The following is a 22,916-nucleotide window of genomic DNA, read 5'->3' on the forward strand; positions in this document are numbered from 1 at the left end:
AATTGGTTGTGCTTTTCTTCTTGTTTGGTGACCTCATTCCACCTGAAATGGAGACCCCCCCGCTCGACCCAAAGCCACAGGGGGAACCAACATGGGAAAGTACGCCATATGACTCGTCGTGTTTACTTGCTATGCACCATTTTAATGTAATCACAATTAATTTTATTTGATTTTTTTTTTATTATTATGGCAACATGTGAAGCATACGTGAAAGGCAATGAGTCAAACATGGAGATTTTGTGTCAGCCTTTGAGTGGATGAGTCAGTTTTGCTTGTTTACTACTCTTGCCACATTATTGTAAGGGTTTCCTATTTGCTTTCTGGATATAGTTTATTTTCCTAGTGAGAACTGTAATTTCAGTTTTTTTTTAATTTATCATTATTTTTATAACAATTCCCATTTTCTTAAAAGTGCTTGCCAGGCTAACCTGCAGTAGGCTGGTAGTCGAGGCTGTCTGACCTTTTCTCAATCCAGCGTCAGGAGGAGCCTGCAATGGCCAGCTGTTCAGCTGCAGCTGATGTATGTGTATGCGTGCTCCGCCTTGCAGGGCTCTCACTGGCAGCATGCTCCAGATACACACACCCCCACCCCCACCCACGCACACACACCCAGACACACACGCGCACACAGAATCAGACACACACGCATACACTTTGCTGTGTGCACTCACATTATATAGACACACACTTGTTGTTTTGACTTGTGGTTCCAAGTGTCCTCGCTATAGCCATTAGAATTAAAGTTTGGTTCCAAGGAGTAGGTGTTGTTATACACGGTTTAAATTCGACGTCAAGCCCCTTTGGTTCCACCTCACCCAGAACAAAAAGCCTTGTATGCGAGGCTATCCTCTCAGCCCCCCACCCCCTGGCATCTTGTACTCTCTGCCTATTACTGTACCACCAGCAAGCATGTGATTAGACCACTTTGAAGCTAATTCAGTAGTTGTGGATGAAAAGCAGGGTTTATGACATATTCAGGGGCTCACTGAATTGCTTTTCTCAGTCGAATTGAAGGATTAAGATTCCTGGGTGTGATTTATGGACGCAGTCTCCTGACAGGACATCCTCGCAAACCACTCAGGCTCTTCTGACGTTTCCTGTCTGGCTGTCCGGTGGTGACGGTGGGCACAGCGAACAGGAAGAAAGCGCAAGAACTCCATGAGCTAGTTGGGAACTAAATGTCGACATGATGTCATTTGAGGAAGTGAGACAGCTGTACTGCATTGTATCATTGTGTGCTCACTTGTGTCCAGCATTGTGGTGGTGTTGACAAGCGGTTGAAGTCATTAACATGGTCATTTCCTTGCCAGTGGATCCAGCTTGCATATAAACTCATGTCTCATTTGTGTTGCTGGTATAATAGTTCACCAAAAAAATGAGTTTCATGTGTTGATCTTTTCGAGTAGAGGTCAATAACCTTAATTAAACTCAAACAAAAATTGAAAGGCACGTTCTAAAATGATATAGCATGTTGAGTTTATTCTGAGAACACCCCAAAAACATATTTCTGCATATAATGCATGTAAGAAAACTAACCAAACGGCAAAAACCAAACTTAACTCAAATCCATCTTAAATTGGTTACATACAATAAAACCATGATTGCTATCTGCGTTCCTGTTCCGTCATCATTTTATTGTTATGCTCTTGTGCAGCGTCGTGCAAAGACGTGCTGATTCTTGATACAAATAATTCAGAAACGGAAATGGATCAGTCGCCAACAGCGGCGGCTGTGATGTGTAATTTGAGCAAATAAAAATAAATAAATAAGATTAGGGTTGGGTGTGATTGATTGATTTTTTTTTTTCCCAATGTTTTGCATATCCACTGAGAGTGTTTCCCATCTGAATAAAACTACTATTTAAAATAAATTCAAATCAGTGAATTGATTGATTTTCATCATTTTGATGTCCATCTTGAATGGTACTATGCCTTTCCAGACATTCACTCGAGTTGTTTGACGGTTTTGTTGCCCGAGACGAGCTTACCGTTAATTGTGATGGCTCATTGGAACGTGGCTGCTTTGACTTCCTTTCTGCGACCCTCAAAGGAATACACTGCAGCACACAGGTCATTAGCCAGGCCCACAGGACCCCCAGTATCTGACCGCTAATGGCATCTACCCCTCCATGCTTCCCCTTTCCTCTCGCCCTGCCCTTCCCCACCATCGCGCTTTTAATCTTCTTCTTGCTGTTTCATGTGTACAGTGACCTTAGACACAGGGATATCGGATACGCGTCACTCGAAAAGCACATGCAACTGAGATATAGGCGTTGCATTGAAATGGGGCGCTGGGACCGGCTGTGCAACTCCAGCCTTGAATTTCTTTCTCTTCTTCCTGCGGCCTTTTAGAAACTGTTCTAGTGGACTTCCGTAGTTTAGAAAAAGCACACGCCTCATACCTCCATAACCACAAGTTTGTTTCCAGTGACTCGATTTGCAGGTGTTTGCTTGCGATTATTTGTCATAGTAATATTATCCAAAGTGTCGGCATTAACGTAATTAAGTTGTGTTTCTACAGGACCTGCTGGCATAAGAATAGGAGAAGTTTGAATCTTGGGAAATTACTCAATGCTTCAGTTGTGCTTTTAATGCAGTGTAAAGAGCTTGGAACTCCAATTAGAAAATTATTTTTTTTGCCTGCCAGCCTAGTTTACGGGTGACGCATCAACACGTCTGTGATACAGACGGGGTAGCATGTCGAATACTTTCAACGGACCTGCCGTGCATGTCCATTCTTTAGGGATCAAAGGGATCCAGAGCAAGCTTGCAAAGAGCAAAAGATAGTCACATAGTTATGTCTCTTCCTCTTTGGTTGGAGTGGAAGTGTGAGGCAGGAAATGAAAGCATACCAGCGCTGCTCTTAGGAAATGGCACCAAAGACTGGTCAAAAGTTAAGTGATGGCGAAGACTTGATTTGCTTTATGAGCCTCGCATGCTTTTGCAGACTCATCTCTTTAGAATTGATCAACCTATCGATTAAGCCATCGATCACTCGTCATTTTTTGTTCCCATTTCCCCTCAATAATCACATCACTCTACACTCGGACTCATGACTGCTTAGTGATGAGAGACGGGTAGAAAGCTATGCTAGGTTAAGGTTAGCTGGAGAGGCTTTAACGGCCACCGCACGGTCACGACAATTCGGTGGCAGGTGCCGCGAATGAGACTTTAAAAATCTTTTGTGATGACCAGTTTTTGTGGTCGACTTAACAGAGTTTTTCCCCCCAGCCCACGTAGCAATAGTATGTTGCCGAAATAAAGTTTGCAGGAATCGGGATGAAACTGAACTGAAATATCGCTTCCAATGGGAGGGTGGCTTTCCGTTTCTAAAAACATTATGGTTACTCAGATATTTAGATTTTTGGGGCAGTGGAATTGTCTGCCCAGTGTACTGAGCAATTGCGCCAATAGTGTATGCCCATGATAACACTGATACGGAAAGAGGATTAAAACAATGCAATACATTCCAAGATTGAAGCAAACTTCCTCTACCCGCTGTTAAATCTAAGGATTAGCGAATCAAAGGCTTCTTGGGATTCAGCCACAGAGGCAATTTGGCTTCCACAGTAGATCCATTTTAAACCACGTGTAAACACTATTATATCTCCGAACAAATCTCTCTTTTTTTTATTCAATCATGATAATCCTTTAATATGGGAGAGGGGTTTCTAGAGGTACCTTTAAAAATTTTAATTGCAATGCATCCTCTCTCTTTGCGGCCATAAAACGAGTTTGACTGCGAGCCGACCTTCCGCTGTCTCGACCCAGGACGAAACCTAGTTGAGGCTCTTAAAACCAGAGCCCTCCACAGCTTTGTCACAGAATAGGTTCATAAATAACGTGATTTTCTCTGGCCTCTGGTTTCTCTTTCCTGTTGCAGGATGTTTATCTGTCAGCGGAGAAACAGGCGCAAAACTCCAGCTATGGTTGGATGGGGGATATGCCAAAGAATCCAATCAAGATCTGCTTGTCTCTGCTTCACAGCTGTGGGCATGTAATTACTAGTGGAGGTTTTATATTATTTGCTTTTAGTTTTCAAGCCTTATGACTTGCAGTTCTTGTGATTGTCGTTTAGAATCTAAATTCTAGAGCTTTAGATACGGTTTCCCCGATCGCGGATCAATTTTTATTGGGTCACCTATGTGAAACTCCACATAAGGTATATTTTCGTACATTTGGGCCCTGGGAAAGAATTGAATCTCGAATATGCCTCTTGCGGTTGACTGTTTTGGGAAACCCTTCTCCAGATTAACATTTCCATATGTGATATGATTTTGTTTGGATGGTTTTTGGAGTCCTCGGTTGTATTATTAACTACCTTTGGGAGAGTGATGAAAATGTATTAATCTGGTTTTGGTTGAGTCATGAGCTACTCCTTATGCGGCCGTATCCCTCCAACTGCCTAGGTACGAGTGCGAGTTAGCGGCAGTCTATGATGGTAACTGCACAACATTACTGTACCAGTTCGTCCAGGTTCGATCTAACAACATACAGTACGTAGTATTGTACTCACATTCCTGAGGTTTACTGCTTTGCAGCAAACAGAAACACAGCTGTTATGCTTTATGTATGTTCTATTTCTAGTCTTGCAAATAAAGAATATTCATGATGCTTGCAAAGTCTAATGGTTTCTGTTTCATTGGACGCAATTGCATCCTGAAGCCTCATTGCTATTTGCAATTTAATTTCTCCTGTTTCTGCTTGCCGCTTATTATTAATTGCGGAGAAGATCATTGTCCTGTCCTGACCGCTGCTACTGTCTTGAGTTCAATTTCCTACATTCGCTTGGTTATGCAATTAATCCGAATAGCTTAGTGATGTCAGTGTCCAAAGTGCAGAGGCTCCAAACCGCTGGATCCGGCTGCTTGTCTAGCGTTCGGTTTGCCGCACATCTCCCGGTTGCTTTGAGCAGAGGGCTCAGTTGTGTTGTGTGTAAAAAGCGCTGACTCAGTCCGCAGCCCCCATTGCTGGGCTGCTTGTGGAATTTGGAGCTGAGGTGCAATGTTCGGGAGCACAGCAGCTGTTTGGAAGGGGCCAGATCGACCTCTTTGTCCACCGGTTCCCCACTCTCCCCTCCTTTGCATTCTGTGTGTCTTTCTGTCTGTCTGCCTCTACCCTCATTGTGGATTTCTTTGTGATGGTCAATGACGGTCAGTCGGCTTCTATTCACCGGCGCATTCTTCAAACGCTGCACTCCAGCCATTGCTGATTTGTTATAATCGAGCATCTCCACTTGCGCTCCTGTTTTTAGATTCATTCTATTTCCTTGTTGTCATTTCCTCATGCCACCCCCTCCTCCCGCTTAACTGGTGCAACACACCGCTCTATCCCAGCTTTGCCTAGTGACTGATGAGATCTTCTCTGGGGTTTGTTCTGTGTAAGACATGTTGCTGGACAGCACGTGCTGTACAAATACAGTTGGCATGCTAAAGACTTGTGCACGAGTTCTAGCCAATCATATTCAGCGAAAGCGAACATGACTTGAGTACCGTTTGCTGAGCGAGAGCAGAATTGACACGGGTGTCGGCACCGTACATCCATCCTACGGCTCAATGGTGCTCATTGACTTGGTGAAGTCTCACATGCTGTTGATCTGATAGCCACACATCCTTCCTCGTCCAGCCTGAATCACTCGCATTGTCTGGATGCACCCGGTGATGAAGTGGAACTCCCGAGCACTGCCTGAAAGTCCGTTCAAGCATTCTCGCTTAAGAAAGTTCTCACACTTTTTTGAGGTCATAGGCATTACCGGGATAATAATTGCCTACTGTGTGACACGCCCCCTTAGAAACTCTAAGATATAAGAAACCTGTCAGTCTTTTACGGCGTGCAAACGCCATACTGTGCTCGAGCACATTCCTGGAACAGGTGGACTTGAGTATGTGTTTGTTGCTTGTGCACCTGCAGAATCTAAAAGTGTACTGTACTTCCTCCATGTTCCAGAATGTAAATATAAGGGTTCATGGAAAGGTTCATTAGTGACAATTACCCAAGCTATTTTAGTCTTCTCGTGATATGCAGGACATTGTTGCCCATTGAGGGGTAGCTGCAAACCCATTTTTGCGTATCTAATGATCATGTTGGAGTTTCAAAACATGGACATGGACATTTTTACAGAAACTTAGCCGCAGCCTGCTTCTTTCAGATATTAACGCGTGACGCAGTTGCATTATAAAATGAGAAGACATAGGTGTGGCAGTCGAGCCTGTTGGGTGAAAGTTGCCGCGCTGTCTTGGCACGTAGTCCACCGGCATTGACAGAGTGCAGTGAGTAGTTTCTAAGTATGTTGAGAGAGGCAGTGTCTACACATTCACTTAGATGGCAACACGGGTCACGCTGTAGCCTCCCACGCAGACTCAATCTACTTATCTAAGAGGTCACGCGTCTCCTACCTGTTATCTCGGTCTCTGCCTGCTACTGTGCCAGAGGCTTGTTTGTTGTCACAGCTTATAGTAGTGCATCCATCCTAAATGATCACTCTTTTGTTTTAGTTTTTTTCATTTTTTTTTGGGGGGGGGGGTGGCCTTTTAGGGGAATGTTTTTGTGTGATATTAACTACAGAAAATAAAGCCCAAAATCTGAGTAAAATGGTAATGGTAATATATAATTTCCTGACGATGAATGACCACCTGGTAATGTTATCATAGCATCTCCTTCCAGCTTGACTCAAAGGTCATAACAAAACACGTGTGGATGCTCTTTTTATACAAATGGGTGAATCCATTTATAGTAACGGGTGGACCCGTTGGGAGTCAAACCCTTAAATGGTGCAAAGTCCTTGCTGGGCCGCACCACTTGAAGCACAGAGTGCTGTAACATAGTACGAACAACCCCCCCCTCACCATCACCATCAGCTGGGGAATAACGACGATGTGCCCAGAAAAGGCATTTGGAAACTTGTGATGTAATAATATCTGTCAGGCTGTTGTAACATGTTGCTGTTTGAGCATGGATGGGATGTATACTACTGATTGTTGACTTTAATTTGCCCAGTGTTGAAATGTATTAAGTGTTTCTTTCTGGGAGCTTGCAAGGTGTCACAGTATTTCTCCATTCTTGTACGCACAATGTGACTTTTTTTTGTTTTGTTTTTGTTTCAACCACAGGGCTTTGGAAAATGTTGTCCACGTCACAGAACATTTGTCCCGCATTGTATTCCCTGCTCACAAGGTCATGCTTAAATGCTGCCATAAAGTCACTTGTTCCTTGGAAGGCAGTAGAAAATGTTTCTTCTCGCTTAGACAGAAGGGTCATCCAGTCTTGCTAACATATCCTGGAACGATCGTGACGTTCCACCTTATCTACACATTTTGGGCGGGCATGTTGACACAGTATTGCATAAATCAACTTTGTTTGCACTGTGGGTCGAACATGTTGACTTGAAAGCTTGCAGGGTGTTTGAAAGTATACTTGCATGAACGTGCATTATCAAGGTTGACACCCGGGGCTTAATTTCTCCTACCAAGTTGATGGAATGAATTCAGTTAATACGACCCGCATTAAAGATGGGAGCTTGTACCAATGCGAGGCAATATTGGCAACTCTGATGTCATTGCCGTGCGAGCTGTCTAGCATTAAATTGTATTTACTGCTTTCTAGTGATGCCAATTCTGACCTTCACTTATTTCCGGCGGTTATCAATGGTTTGGTGACAAATATTTTGCATAGCAAACTGGTAGTTGGGCTGCTGTCTGGACCCTCTGGCTGTGCCTGCGGTGATCTCACAGCTGTCATTCACGAGAGAGCCAGGCACCTTTCATTTGGGTTGGTGTGGTGGTGCCCCACACACACACACGCACATCACGAAACGAGGTTGGACTAAATTTAGCGTGAATAAGGATGGGACAACCAGGCTCATTTTTGGAGTCGAAGGCTGAGAGGAACACGATACTGAAGTTTTTGAATTGACTCAGATGTTTCTGATGAATACAAAGGAAATTAAATGGACAGCCTGGCTGGCTGTGACCATGTGACCCCACAGGAAAACAGCTGCTATGAATATCTATTGGATTTTTTTTTTTTTTTTTTTTTTTTTAAATACGTTGTCCGTGTTGCCATATCAATTCTGATCTTATGGAGAACGCATTTGCTCATTTTAATGATGGATGCGCAGCTTTTTTTGCATTGAGGTTTTTTTTTCTTTTCTACGAAAACGAGCTTCTGCGTTCTCTTCCTTCCAGCAGTCACGTCACGGTCAGACAAAGGGGAAGGCCATCCACAGGTTTCTCCCCCTACTCATCTAATCCCGAAAAGTCACCCTCTCTTTCCAGCTCTCTTTTCCCCTGTCTCTCTTGAAAACTGCATTTTTGTGTCGTTACCTCACTGTGGTTGTAAATAATATCCGTGATGGCTTCCAGATGTCCCTCCATCCCAGTGTGGAAGTGGGAATGGAGTTGGAGCGCGGTGCGGTTGTGAAGGTTGGACACTTACTGTAACTGGCTCAACTGCTGACTGGTCTCACTGGCTCGTCACTCCGCACTCTGCACTGTCCGTTATGGCTTTTCTGTTCTGAGGTGAACCTGACTGCTTTTCCAGTCCTTCACTGACGTCTGCGCTTTTCTTATGTTCTCCCTCTGCTGTTCGTTGTTATCCCCATAATCATGTTCTGTTGTATTTTGAGGGTTCCTTAACCGCAGACAAGGAGCAGACATCATCATCATCATGTTGGTTTTTCTAAGTGGAGTTCATTAGCCCACTAATTCCTCCCTATTTGTTTTTTTGTGGTTGTTCGATTGATGAGGATCTGTGTCGAACAATGCCTGCAAGTTGTTGACAAGGAAGTCTGCACAGTCCACGCTCAAATATACAATGCCCAATATAAATGAGTACAGCCCAAAAGATTTATTAGAAAACTTGATTTTCCTTCCAGAATCGTTTTTAAATAGCGTACTCCACTACAAAATATTACCACAAATTTAGGCCACGGATTTGTGATGTTGGACTTTAAATATTACATAATTTTCCGACAAATTTAATTTGTTCTTGCAAGTTTGCCAACATAATAACGTGGTAGACAGATGGAAGTCAAGCAAAGAAAAATGTTATCTTAAGTCTAATTATTGTCATGTAAATTCAATATTTCTTTTTTATTTTTTGCTTTAATATTGACTGAATGGTGAGTGTGACGTGCCTTGCAGAACAAGCAACGTGAAGCACAAGACTCACGCTAACAGCGCTGCTCGTATTTGCATCTAAAACATACAGTGCGACCTCGAGGCTTGACTTCAGATTCCTAGTGAGCTCAGTTATAGTTGGCTAAATTTCTCCCAGCGTCAATTCCCACGCAGCTATTAGCCGTCATTAGCAACTCTAATGAAAAATACTCGTTCAAACAATATAACCTTTAATGACAAATGAGGAGAATATGGCATGTATTTAATTCAGTGACCGTTCTAATAGATTTCTTTGAGTCTTGTGTACGATCTAAATGGACACATCTTTACTGGCGTTTTTCTTGGAATCATTTCTCACAACGGCACTCAAGCGGCACAATCCAGCAGTGTTGGTTTGCAAGGCCTCGTGGTAACTTGAGCAGGGAGATTTGCTCTGAGCGTGCTAAAAATGTACCGCTAATATGGTATTTGCAAAGTATGCAAATTAGTTTTGAAGTAAATCAGACTGAGTTAACTGAAATATTTAATGGAGTTAAAAAAATAAATAAAATCTCCTGAGTTCACGCTTTAATTTTAACTGCCCTTGTTTGCATGTATCAACCCAATGGAGTACTTTCAACATGAAAAATGCGCTGGGATATGTCTATACATGCATTCATTTTGACCGCTCTCGTCAGAGTTTCCTGCTGTGCGAATGAGACATCAGTCACGCTTGCATGCCAACTTGAACTAAGCCGAGCCAGCAAAATGTACTGAAATGCCTCACAAGTGTGCCATTTAAGCTAAATAAACACACTTGCCTGAAACTGCACAAAAATGGCCCCTGTTGTGATAACGATAGATTGGCCAGATAAATGGTCTGGATTTTTTTATTTATTTTTTTTTTGCTTACAGCCCTTCTACTGAGCTACATGGATAATAAGTTTGGCGTCACTCACGTTTTTCCAGTTTCACTGGCTCCCGAGGCCTAACATGCCTGTGCATTTTTTCAGAGTGTAGATTGCAAACATAGCCCGGCACATGCAACGTGCTCATCGCATGTCCGTGTCTTTCCCACGTAGTGCAATGCATTAAACTACTTGTCTGACATGTCAGCTTTTTCCAATCTTGACTCACCAGCTGTGTAGTCGATGCAAAAGCTCTTGCAAACAAAGAGCTTCAGTCACGCTCAGAGCGAGCTTGGATTGACACTTTCCAAATCATTGCCAGGGGTTCTTGCCACACCTTGTCTTCGCAACTGTTGCTATGTTTGGGTCCACCTGTGTATTTTACCAGCGAGTTAAGATGGATGACAAAACTGGATGGTATTTGCTTGTCTTGCGGTTTAAATAGAAAATTAAAAAAAATAAAAATGGAGTGCATCATTCATGTTCAATTCAGTGGCTGGAAAGCAGACACATTGATTGCTACGTAAATGTGGGTTAGTTCGTCGCTTATCGAATTCAGGCAGTGACAGCGTCTGCCCTTAGCTACATGCTCACACCCATAAGACAAATTCCAGTAATAAATAGCATGCCAGTAAAACAGGTTGTTATCTGCGTGTGTTTCAGTAAATCACTTTCTGTTCAAAGGTTTTGTTTTTTATTTTTTTGGTCAAGCTATGGAATTTCCATGAAAACCAGAAAGACAACAGCTCGGCATTCATCTGGTTTTGATGTGAGGAACTAGATAGAAATCATTGGTTGGATGTGCACATATTTGCATGCGTGCTTTGTTGTGGCTCGGACCTGTGGGCTCCGGAGATGAAAGACGTCTCATGTGGCGGAGCTCCTGACTCAGCAGACAGCTACTAATCACGTCTTCCTCTTCCTTGCTCCATTACCTCGACTCTGCGCCCTAACATTCATCTTAATGACGAATTAGACCAGAAGTGAACACTTGTATTCCACCCATTTCTCCAGCACTACCTTGTCAAATCAATTTAGATTAAGAAGCCGGCGTGTGAGATGTGATGGCTGAATAGTCTTCGTAATAATGCTTCAGTAAAAATAAGCTTCGCTGTCAGGATGACAGCAGAGGAGCGAGTGTCGGTTGCCGCTGAATTTTGTCTTCATGCCCTTCCTGATGAAGGAAATGAGACAATAACCATGTAGAACCCGTGTGCTCAGTGATGAATAATTGATGTTGTCTTTTAGCATATATTGATACGGCTGCCCCTAATGATCGATGCCAATATAGGTTGCCTCGAGGGGTCGAAATGTCGTGCTGTATTTACACTTTGCAAGGGGTTTCATTCATTTTTTTCCAAGAATAAATTAGTGCAGCCATAACGGATTATTTCAATAAATGCAATGATAGGCGTTGGCTATCTGCCCCGCCCAAAAAAAACAAAAAAACAACTTCTTTTGTATTTTGATGTATGTTCTGGGAAGTCATCCCCTAAATATTGTAGTAGTCCCATCAAATGCTGGCACCAATGTTCGAGATGTCATCTCGCTGTGTAATTACTGGATGCTTTGCCGCTGTGTGAAAGCACATACAGTTCAGTACTCACTGAATTTCTTTTGGAGAAGGCCATGACGGGAACATGCCGGAGATTCTGTAACAAATTTGAACTAGCAATTTTACAGGATCGCAGAGTTAAACATTATTACTTTATTCCTCTTGCATACAATTTTACCTTAGCCGTAAAGCTCAGAAGACAGTTTCTACTTTTAAGATTTTGGTTCATTCTCATCTAGTAACCCACCAGGCATTTTTTTCAATTTTTTCCTTTTTTTTTTTGTGGGCCAGTCAGTGAGAAAATGCTACCCATGTGTCGTGGAAATATTTAAAATACACACTTTTCATATCAGCAGAGATGCAAATTTTACAACCTCATTTTGTCTATTCAAGCGTGAGTGTCTGGCTCCAATAATTCCCGCTTTTGGAGAATCTTTTTATTTTTTTTATTTTGACGATTTGATTGTGACAATTACACCTTTGTTCACGTTCTACAACACTGATGCAGTATGCTAATACGCTCTAAATGATCTGGCGTGTTCCCTAGAAACTTTTTTTTTTAATTAGCCTTCACAACCTGACCAATTTAACACATTGTATGGAGTGACGTGCGCAGCAGTCGTAGCAGCCAAACTGTCAGCCCATCATATCTCCACTTGCTGACCTTCTGTGTTGGTTTACTTTTGACCAAAGGCGTCACCCCCACAGTGTGAAAATGTCATTTTCCGCAACACTTGTGGTTCGGCTATAAAATCATGGCACACACCCACGCTGACACAAGTGTAGAGGGCGTGGACGTTTGTAGTCGTTTGACTAATAACAAACATTTCCTAATTTGATCCATTTGGGTGTCTGTGGGCGTCTGCTACTTTTAGATACGTTTAGGCTGTAGTGTTGTGCTTTTGAAATTATGATACAATACAACTATTTGTATAGCACATTTCACTACAGCTGCAGCTGTAACATTGCGTTTGTCTTTGTGTTAAAACTAAAATAATCTTAGTCTTCATTTCACCCTTTTCAACAAATTCCTATGGTTTTTCGGATGCTTGAATGTCTTATTGTCAATCTGTGGTTTCCACGTAAAGTCTTTTAGTAGTCACCTGATGCACATTTGAATGAACTTGACCTCTCTCCTCTTCTTCTTCTTCCTTAAAGCAAAACCCTTCACATCCAAAGTGAAGCAGATGCGGCTTCACAAAGAAGACTTTGAAATCCTCAAAGTGATTGGACGAGGAGCTTTTGGAGAGGTAATGTTCCTCCTGTTTTCATGCGCCAACATCGTAGCCGTTCACAACCTCCCATTGTGGGTTTCCCCCAATTCTCTTTTTAAGGAAACAGGTGTCATGGGTCAATTAGAAGCGGCTCTTTACTCACGTCAAATTTAATGCGGTTTTTGTATACTTGTCAGCGTTGACTGCAGACATGTAAAAATTCTAAAACTTGTTCCTTGAGGCAAGTTTTTGCAATATGATCCAACGATATTACAAAGCGTTGTAGCTTAATACTTTAATTACAAAGATCTAACAGATGACAACGTCTGATATTGGGCTGCTTCCTTTTGCAGTAACGTGATGTGCTAGATTGCTGCTTGAGCGTGACTCCACTTGCAATCGGAAATTTCACATTTCTCACTTCACAAGATTAAAGTAGCAGTGAAATTAACCACTAAATACCGCTTAGTTCAGTTTGTTCTTCCTTGTATGGGTGCGTATAAGGAGGTTGGAAGATACTTGTTAATGGGTTTCAGGTGATTATGTCAAAGGCGAGGAATGTTGTAAGGACGGGTATCGCGGCCCTCAGCCAATCCTCTTGCATAAAAACAATAATCAGCAAACGACAGCTGCAAATTGATTGATAACTGCTCACCTTGAGAATTATTTATTGCTTAATTGATCCATTATAGATTGGCCTTGTGTTTACCCTACATTTGTTATTATTGCAAAATATTTGTACAAACCAAGTCAGTGAGTCCCCAAGCATAGTTTCCCATATGTTTTCAGCTCAAGACAATTAGGGAACATAAACTGTAAATGACTAGTGACTCTCGCCAATTACCGTTTTTAATAGAGCCTGCTTTAAAATAAAACTTTTTAAAAACTAGATGGCAGGGAATCTGAGAGGGGAAATGGCTAATAAAGCGATTGATTGATGGATGGAGATATGTTTGGACACACCAGTGAGCATGTAGCTACAATTCCGATGCACTACACTAACCACTACACCAGTGCTGGAATGTGCATGCATGAGTCATGTGTTTCCGGTGTGTGTATTTTTAAAAGCATTGGGTTCTGGTTTATATTGGGAATTGTGAAAAGGTGCTACCCTGTGGTCACATTCCAATATCCGCAGTGCTACCGCCACCTTAGTTAAAGGGGAAGTCAACCCCAAAAAATTCTTGACAAGAAAATTTTCTATTCAGGCCTACTGGTCAAAACATGGCTGTTTGATTAATAATGTGTTTATGGACTATAAATTAAGCAGTAAAATCTGCCAATTTTTCATCTCGGGCGTGGCCATTTTATCACTTGCTGTCATGTGAAAATGACATTACAGTTGGTCAGGGCTCATCGAACGCCCAATCGTGGCTCAGCTTCAGAAAAAAGGCGAGCTATGATTGGTCGTTTCCTGAGCCCTTGAGCAGATGTGATGTAATTTTCAATCGACAAAAGTGACAAAATAGTAGCGCCCTGAGATGGCTAAAAACAGCTTAATTTATATTCCTCTCACGCAATGTTCATCTTTTGGACTTGACTTCCCCTTTAATAAAACAATGTGGGTATTTCATTACTGCTCTATTTAGTCATCCAATTGCAACACTTTTTTGGGCAGTGACACCAAAATCCTTGCATTTAACCGTCGAGACATGTAGGCTAAAGAAGATTACAATAGGTGCCCATAAATGACAAATTGTAAATTCATAGGGATTTCGATTAACATCTAATTATTGTTTTGAGTGGTGATGAGCAGTGTTCGTTAGTGGGGAGTACTATGAGAGGGCTAAAAATCTCATTTCTCCCCCAAAAAAAAAAAAAAGCTCTCTGAGTAACTGGAAAGAGTTGTGTGCATTTTTGTGCGCCATGTTGTTGTTTCTTTCCAGTACAAGATCAGGCCTTAGCATGATTTGAACATCTCCATTGTTTTTCTTTCCCAAGAGTACACAACCTACAGACCCTGAGAATATTTTCATTCATGAATAAAAAGCAAATCATGCATTGGATTACATTTGCTGACTACCTGCGTATCATTCGCCTCATTAAATCAACAAACTGCCCTAAAATATACTTTGAATGAATAATTACGGAAAAGGGATGAACAGCTAATGCTGGGAGCGGAGCACAAGAAGCAAGTAAAGTGACAAGCGGAGACAAAAACACCAAGGCCTTGCCAAGAACAGTGCGCTCTCCCCCTTGTCCTGTTCTCTTCTTCCTCCCTGCCTCTCTTTGGAGGGATCTAAACACTGCAGGAATGTTATCATTGTATTGCATTAGCAACATTCCCCAGCTCATTTAATAGTCTACAGACTCCGTTGCATGGGCTTCTGTTTGTTTCTGTGTGCGCGTGTGTCACAAATGTTTCCCTGTTAATTCTTTGGTTTCTGTCTGCCGTTCACGGTTAAACGGGCGTAGATATTTTTTTTTTGCATTACCTACCTATATATTAGGTCACAAATCACATAATAATTCACAACAGTAGCTATGTTGTGAAGGAGGTACAAGTGGGTATTAAAAGTGTTTGTAATTTGTAAAATGTTCACGTTGTTTGCAGATGTTTGTTTCTACTAAGTTCTCGTTTTCCGTTGTGTGCATGCCAACAGTGTTTAGCGACTTCCATCGAAATATCGCGTCTGTACAAATGTTTCCATTCCCAGTTGATTGGTTTGCAGTTTCATGTCTGTAGACGAGACTTTCCTTGGAATTGTGAATCATATTGAAAGTATCCAGCTGTGTTTCCCCTCCCAAACTTCTCGCACTTAGCCAACATTTCCCCTCGATGACATTAACTCTCATTTCTCCCGCATTGTCAATTTTGGACTACTCCATTGAGATTGTGCAAAAAGAGATTAAAGATTAAGTGGCTACTTACTTTTACGTTGGGTGGCACAAACCTAATCCTATTTCAAGTCTCCTAACCCGTACTTTCTCTTTCACGAATTGATCTATCCACGAAATGTCCTTTATATCTATGCCAAAGACAGGCGCAAACTCAAATTTGAATTAGAACTTCTACAGAGCAATTTAAATGCTTCAAGGACACAACTTTTCATAGGCCACATAGGACCACGCACTTCCTATAAAGATGAATGAAAAAATATATATTTTAAGTATGGACAAAACAAGTGCATGCAGCCCAAACAAAGACTTTGAAGCAAACAACAAAATAACCAGTCTGTTTTTTCCCCAGTGCAAAAAAATTGTCGTTCAAGGTTGGCACAAAACTGCCAAACAAGCAGCCGCCTAATTTTTTTTTTTAAACATTAATCAAGGAAGCACTTAGATTATATATGTATTAACAGTTGCTTTACTATAGAACATATAGTAATTTTGTTGAAATTATAAGAAATTAGTAATTTATCGCATTCTCCACTTGGTAGAAGAACACTTGAGATAATTTCATCTGTGGTTGGATGCATCGTGGCTTTCGGTATGCATTTCCAGATCTTATGGACTTTGTATCGACCACATTTATTTATTTTTTTTTACCCCTGTGTACAGGTGGCAGTCGTGAAGGTGAGAAATACAGACAAAGTATTCGCCATGAAGATTCTTAACAAATGGGAGATGCTGAAGCGAGCAGAGGTAAGCGTCAAGTCGCCAGCCAGAGAAACAATCGTGGGTTTGCGTTAGTATAGAGCGGACAGATTCTTTTCTCCATGACGGGATCTTAATGCGACAGTACAACCTCTGCATTTTTCTCATGAAGTTCTTCCATACATTTCAAGCAAAATCATTCATGATATCAGTCATGTTGCCACTATGCCACACTTCACACAGTTGTTTTTACAGTAAATACGGGAATAACCTTTTCAGGAATCCTTTTTGTGTTTACGTCATTATATTAACAGTTGACTAGCATCCCAGAACTAATTGTGTTGAACCTTTTGGTGCTTACTCATGCCGTTTTAATTTTTTTTTGTATTTTTTGTGGCTCCTTTTGTTGATTGCAAAATCTATTGTATTGCTTTAGACGGCATGTTTTCGAGAGGAGCGAGACGTGTTGGTAAATGGGGACTCCCAGTGGATTACCACCCTCCACTACGCCTTCCAGGATGATAACAATTTGGTAAGCTGCAATACAAGTTTTTGTGTTCCAATAATAGTCTGCACTCTGTCTCTTCTCTTTGCACCGAGCAGCCCCATCTGCTACTTTCACCAGTTCACTCTTGTTTAGAACACAATACTATCTCTTAAGTACGGCAGATGACCTGCCTGCTGCTGACCTGCACATTCATTCACTACAGCGAAGCACAACATGACCGTGTATTGTGGGAAATCAGGCAACAAAAAATGTTGATAACATGAATGTAAGATTAATCCCCAAGAGTTAGATTTGCAAGCCTTCCGTTTCGCTACAATGGCCATCATTCGTCTGTCCTCTCTCTCTTTCTCTCTTTGACCCAGAGTTCAAATGCCAGGACTGCCTGTCATTCCATTTCCCACATTCTCACAACAAATACTTTACCCGAGACACTCCCATCGAGTCTTAAGACTAGACACCACTGCCCTTCCAGTCATCTAATTATAGAAAAAACAAATTGCATGCTTATTCTGCCGCACTCACATCTTCTGGTCACCTCTATAGTAATAGGTGAGCAGACAGGGGGTTGTCTCTCTTGGGTTCCTTCACTTTGACTCCTGCAAAAAACACTGTCCCACATTATGTTGTTCGTATGTTTTGATTTCCCCCCACACACTACTCAGTTGTCGTTTTCCTTCTTAGTCCACTGTCAGTGCAATTAAGACAAACCTCTGTTGTTTTAGTACCTGGTCATGGACTACTATGTGGGCGGTGACCTGCTTACATTGCTCAGTAAATTTGAGGACCGACTACCCGAGGATATGGCCAGATTCTACCTGGCTGAAATGGTGCTTGCCATTGACTCTATTCACCAGCTTCACTACGTTCACAGGTGAGGAGCAAGTGCATCACAGGATGAAACCGTGTTTTTTTTTGTTGTTGTTGCTGTTTAGAATACTTGAGCAACTCCAGATAAAATAAATAAATAAATGTTTTGGTGCCCTGTCAGAAGCAATGAGAAACGAAACACCGCATTGTTAGCTTTTGGAAGGGTTATTTGTGACTTCACTGAAAAGAAAAAAAAAAATTGTTTTTATGTTGTGAGAATAAAGACATAATTTTACCCATTAAGTCAGAATTCCCGCACAGACGAAACAATCTGAGACCAGCAGCTGCTCCACTCTGTTGGGCTTTGCTCTGCTCCTGGTCGATGATTCAACAAACGCAACATAAGATTTAAACTGTTCCTACACTCGCGGTGGTATTGATATGCCAACAAATGTTTTTGAAACTTTGATTTTCAACACTCGCCTTACATTAGTGTTTGTGTTTCAACTTCATTCTTAAGGAGCAACAAGGACAGTATTTGCATTGTCAGCATCCTTTTGATCATTTTTATTCAATTACTAACATTAATTAAACAGTCAATCCTATTAGTTTTTCCTCCCCTCTTGAATACCAAATCATATCACATTGTGCATTGCTGCATGTGTGACCCAAGTGTTCTCACCGTTTTCTTTCAGCGCGAAATTGAATGCAATAAAAATTATTAATCACCCAAAGTTTAACTACCCAGCTGCAGTTATTTGATCTGAGAATCAAAGTTAGGGAGACAAAACGCCAACTGTTGCAATTCTCCAAAGGGGGTAGAGGGTTAGGTTTGAAATGGTGCGGAGGACAAAACAAAACATGTTGCAGCCTGAATGCATCGCTGCCGGCTGTTGCGTTCCAAAAGTTTTTTTTAATTTTTTTTATTTTTACTTGCCAAATGAGGAGAAGGAGCAAGGAACTGGTGGGAGAGCAAGCCACTGATAATTACAGTGTAATCAGCCATGTCAGAAACACAGATAGTCAAAAATGTTGTAGTGGTCGATCGACTGCCTTATATCTTATAATCAACAAATTTATTCTAAAGATGGTTAAAGTTGCAGATGAAAACTATGACTCGCATTTCTATCAGCCTCTTTGCAGCCGCAGACTTGCAATAACTTCTTGATGAGCAGACTTCATACTTGTTATCGTTACTCATCTCGTTAGCAATGCAACCAAGACAATTAGCAAGTTTTTTTTCCCCCAGCATTTGGGCTGCGGCCTGATGGGCGGCAACCACTGACATATGAGACACATTGCTGATTTTCTTAATTTTCATGCAATGTAAACGATACAATTTCGATTTAATTTTCTTTTTTTTTTTATATTTGACCCAGGCTTCTTTTGTGTGTCAATATAAATTGGATATGGATGTGATGTGACTGCAGTGGGCGCTCAGGTCACACTCATCCGACATTTACATCATCAAAAGGTGACAAGCATAAATAGTTTGCAAAGCAATTATAGATGAAGGAGCAGAAAACAGTCAGAAGTGAAAAGCTGCTTTAGAGTTGATAAATATATGGGGCAGCAGTCAGTTCAAGCATCAAAGCCTTGAAATTGACTTGTTAATATAAAAAAAAACATTATTCTTAAAAGTGGACTGGAAACATAAACCATTGGATGGAGTAACTTACTTTTAAAGTGTGAAAACCCACTGGAGTTCAGAATGTACACAATGCCCCAAGAAAGGACTTTTTGTTTTAACATTTTCTTTGTGTGCTTGCCAGGTTTGCTGTAATCCTTGTCAATATTAGCAGAGTGATCTTAAATGATGGTTCAGGTTTCACGTATTAAACATTGTTTAATACTTGTACAGTAACAAGGAAGTCTGACATGGCAAAAAGGGGCTGTCGCCATCACTCCCAAAACACAAATCCTTTCAGATGAAAATTTTGAAAATAAATTCTCTGATCCTGTTTGTGCTTTATCTGATGAAAATCAATAATTACTGAGTTGAGAATAGCTGTGGCCACACTGGGGGACCGCCAGCCTCGTGTTGGCCACCCCTGCCCTACCGTAGGGTGACAGCTGCATGCGACATTTGATAGGAGACAATTTCAAGTGTTTCACTCTGCTATTAGCGCAATTCTTGTTCCTCCTTAACAGCAAGTGGAACGCTCCACCCGGTTCCAAATCTGTGCCCGCACACCAGGAATTTGACACGCATATCATCCCACAGATTGGAAACTTCTACGAGAAGCTGATTGCATTATCATGTTCTTCCGGGTTGCCATAGTTGGTTGTGCTCTTTTTAATTGTAGACATCGCAGATGGGTATTTCGTTATTTTACTACTTATGTTTCCGGCCTATCTAAAACATTTGTCACATCTTCGCCTTTGTAGTGCCTTGACTCACGAGTTAAGTTTGTTGTCACCGCACCCAAATCCATTCTCGTCATTGGGATGAATGGGAATTCCAGTAATTAGTTCCAAAAGCCTTTTTTTTTTAAATCATGTTTCTGGTAGGCCTGAAGTTGACGTTTGATGGAAAGATGCTGACATTAAAATTTAGAGGAAAGTGAGTGGGGAGCCGCTAATTGTATGCTGTAATCGCGGGGTCGCTGTGGGTGCTGGTAGGAGTGGCAGACATGGAAGAGTGGAAGAAAAGGAAAATGAATATGAAGGGGAGGATGACACTGTTTCCATTAAAGTCTTTTGTAGACTGTTTGGGACAGTAATGATGGGGTGTGAGAGATGTGTGGGTGTGGTGTTGATACGTCGCGCTATGTACTCGGCCCCTCCCCTCCTCGACATTTAACGTCCATGCGTTCGTGAGAGAAACAGACAGATTTTTTTCTTTCATTTTTTAAAAAATTTTTCTTTCTTTTTTGCCGAGGGTGGAGTGATCCAGATACATCCCTTGAGCAGGGTGTGTTTTGCTGGCCCCATAAGAGAAAGTGTGTGTGTGTGGGTGTGTGCATGGGAGCTTGCCACTATGACACTGTATGTGTGTTTAGCAGCATGAAAATGAGGGTGTGTGTTTTCATCTTGGTTGTGGTGTGTCGACATGAGGTCAAGCCTGTTTCCTTTTCGGATGACTCAAGTGAACGACAATGCAGTCACCCTAAAAATTAGAAGCCCTCGGTGGTCATTAATTGCAAAATTGTTCCTTCTCTTCATCCACTAAACAGTTTCTATTTGCACTTGTAAAGGTTGTGGTTCCAAAGTAGATCAATGATCTGATGGTTTTCCTCTGCATAATCACAAATGTAGTGGATTATTTCAGTCTCCAGGGATTATTAATAGTCCCATTCTTTGTTTCGCAAGGACACATCTTGAAGCCTTAAGGCCTAAAATACTTTTAAGCGTGGGCTTAAAATCTCATTGCAATTATATGCCCACCAAATTTATCTTGGCATGAAGCGTATTAGATTGACATTTATGTGGATGACAGAGACAAAATAAAGCGTGGATGGAAACACACCAAAAATTTTGCTCAACATCGGTCAGCTCTCATGCGAGACTAAATGTGCGTTAGTCGTAGTCAGTGGTCAGTGATCTGCGTGGCCTCACAGCAGGGCCTGACAAACATTTCAATAGCCAAACTCCCGATGGCTTAGCAGTGCCTAGCACCACATCTGTCTAGTGTGGGTTTGTGCGGTGAGCAAAAAGGCCTATTCTGCCAGAGCGAGAGGAGATGTGGGGGTTGGTACTGAGAAGGGTTTGCCATGTGTGGACAGATAGAGGGAGAGCTGTGCCGATGGCAATGTTGGGTATCCTAACAGTCCTTTAGGCACGAAATCTACTATATCCTTTGTGATAGTAATCCTTTGTGAGTGGAATCTGGCTACTATGGAGGTTTGTGTGTGCGTGTGTAAGATAGGAGGTCGCCTTATTATTGATCAGGACCATGTGTCACTTCATGGCTCCCCGATGTATTTAATATTTTAAAGGTACTAGAATTTACTATTAATGCTATAATCAATCCCCTGATTTAACCATAAAGTCTCTCTTAGGAATGAGTAAAATCTTATTTAAGTGATGCACAACTACTAATAGCTCCAAAGAGAGTTTAAAGGATTGTTGTTTTGGCGTTTGAATCTGCATATCACATATTTGCCTCATCTGAACATTAAGGTATGTTCTATAGATAGTAACTGTGTAAAATAAATATTTTGAATCATTCACAAGTTCGTAATACTATTTTTTTTTTTTTTTTAATTTGGCCCTGTCAAATGCACTGCTGGTTTTTGTATTCCTCGCCTGTGTCAAGTGGTACCAGAGGTCACACAGTCAGAACAATTGCTTGCCTAGATCCATGTGAGACATCCTTGTCTGTGTGGCTTCCTGTGTGTGTGTCTGTGTGTATGTGTGAGAGCACGCTTGTGTGTGCACGCACGGGCGTGCATGTTTATTGTCAGGCTGCAACCAGATGGCCCTCCCAGATGGATGGTGTGTCTTAGAAGAGCTTACCTCCCTCTATTCTAGTCTCGATGCTGCTCTTAAAGACCGCAGGAGTCTTGTGACACACTTGCCCAATTAACTGTACTAACTAGCCGAGTATTAGCTTAGCCTTCGCTGTTGGCCTTCCAGTGTGTGAAAGCTAGGGGTGTGCTGTGTGCATCTGCATGTGCATGTGCATGCATGCACAGCCGCAGGCGTTTGTGCGGCAACATTCACTGGTGAGCTGCTAATATCAGTCAGGTTGTGGCCGATTTAGGAAAAGATGAAGCAGAGCAGCAAAGAGAGAATTAATTTGAACCACAACAATGTTTGCCCCCTAATTGTGCCTGAACTCCCTCAAGTCACGCGAGCTGGGAGTCATACAATGTCGATTTTAGTGACTAGACTCAAACTGGCCAAGATGACGATCCGGATGGATTGTGGCTTTCATTTGTCATGTGGGTAAAAGCATGACTAAAACACAAAAACATTCTGTCGGTCCGCGATTCCCAACCTTTTTTGCACCGTGGGCTAGAGTCACACTAAGAAATAATATCATAAGTAAAATTATATAAGTACAACCCATTACCATGAATGCAGTTGTTGGAATTAGACGCAATTTGCAAAATTATCTCTACATGAGTCTGGACTGTAGTTGTTTTAGTCATTTTTGTAATCATCTTTTATTTTACGAACAAGTTAACACCACTTGCTACACAAATCAGTTTAGAAATGTGGAAAACTACTTGAGTTGATGGAAAAAAACGACAAATAAACATTGAGGTGGCTTAACTGCAGTAGTGGTAACTTCTAATCTGTATTCCAATAAATCCAACTGACATCATCTGCAAACAATATTATAAAC

General features: G+C 41.6%; 1 protein-coding gene across 5 annotated transcripts in view; it reads left to right on the plus strand.

Annotated features, from left to right (window-relative positions):
- The window catches only part of cdc42bpab (CDC42 binding protein kinase alpha (DMPK-like) b), a 53,484-nt gene that overhangs the window by 4,355 nt on the left and 26,213 nt on the right, over positions 1-22,916 (plus strand). For all 5 annotated transcript variants that reach the window (XM_088285539.1, XM_088285540.1, XM_088285541.1 and 2 more), the window contains exons 2-5: positions 12,716-12,807; positions 16,273-16,356; positions 16,745-16,840; positions 17,539-17,687. In XM_088285539.1, the coding sequence (XP_088141665.1) occupies positions 12,716-12,807; positions 16,273-16,356; positions 16,745-16,840; positions 17,539-17,687 (421 nt within the window). The remainder of the gene's footprint in view (positions 1-12,715; positions 12,808-16,272; positions 16,357-16,744; positions 16,841-17,538; positions 17,688-22,916) is intronic.

Source organism: Idiotropiscis lumnitzeri, chromosome 21, assembly GCF_059441095.1.
Source record: "Idiotropiscis lumnitzeri isolate Australia: NSW breed Sydney's pygmy pipehorse chromosome 21, RoL_Ilum_1.0, whole genome shotgun sequence".
NCBI lineage: Eukaryota > Metazoa > Chordata > Actinopteri > Syngnathiformes > Syngnathidae > Idiotropiscis > Idiotropiscis lumnitzeri.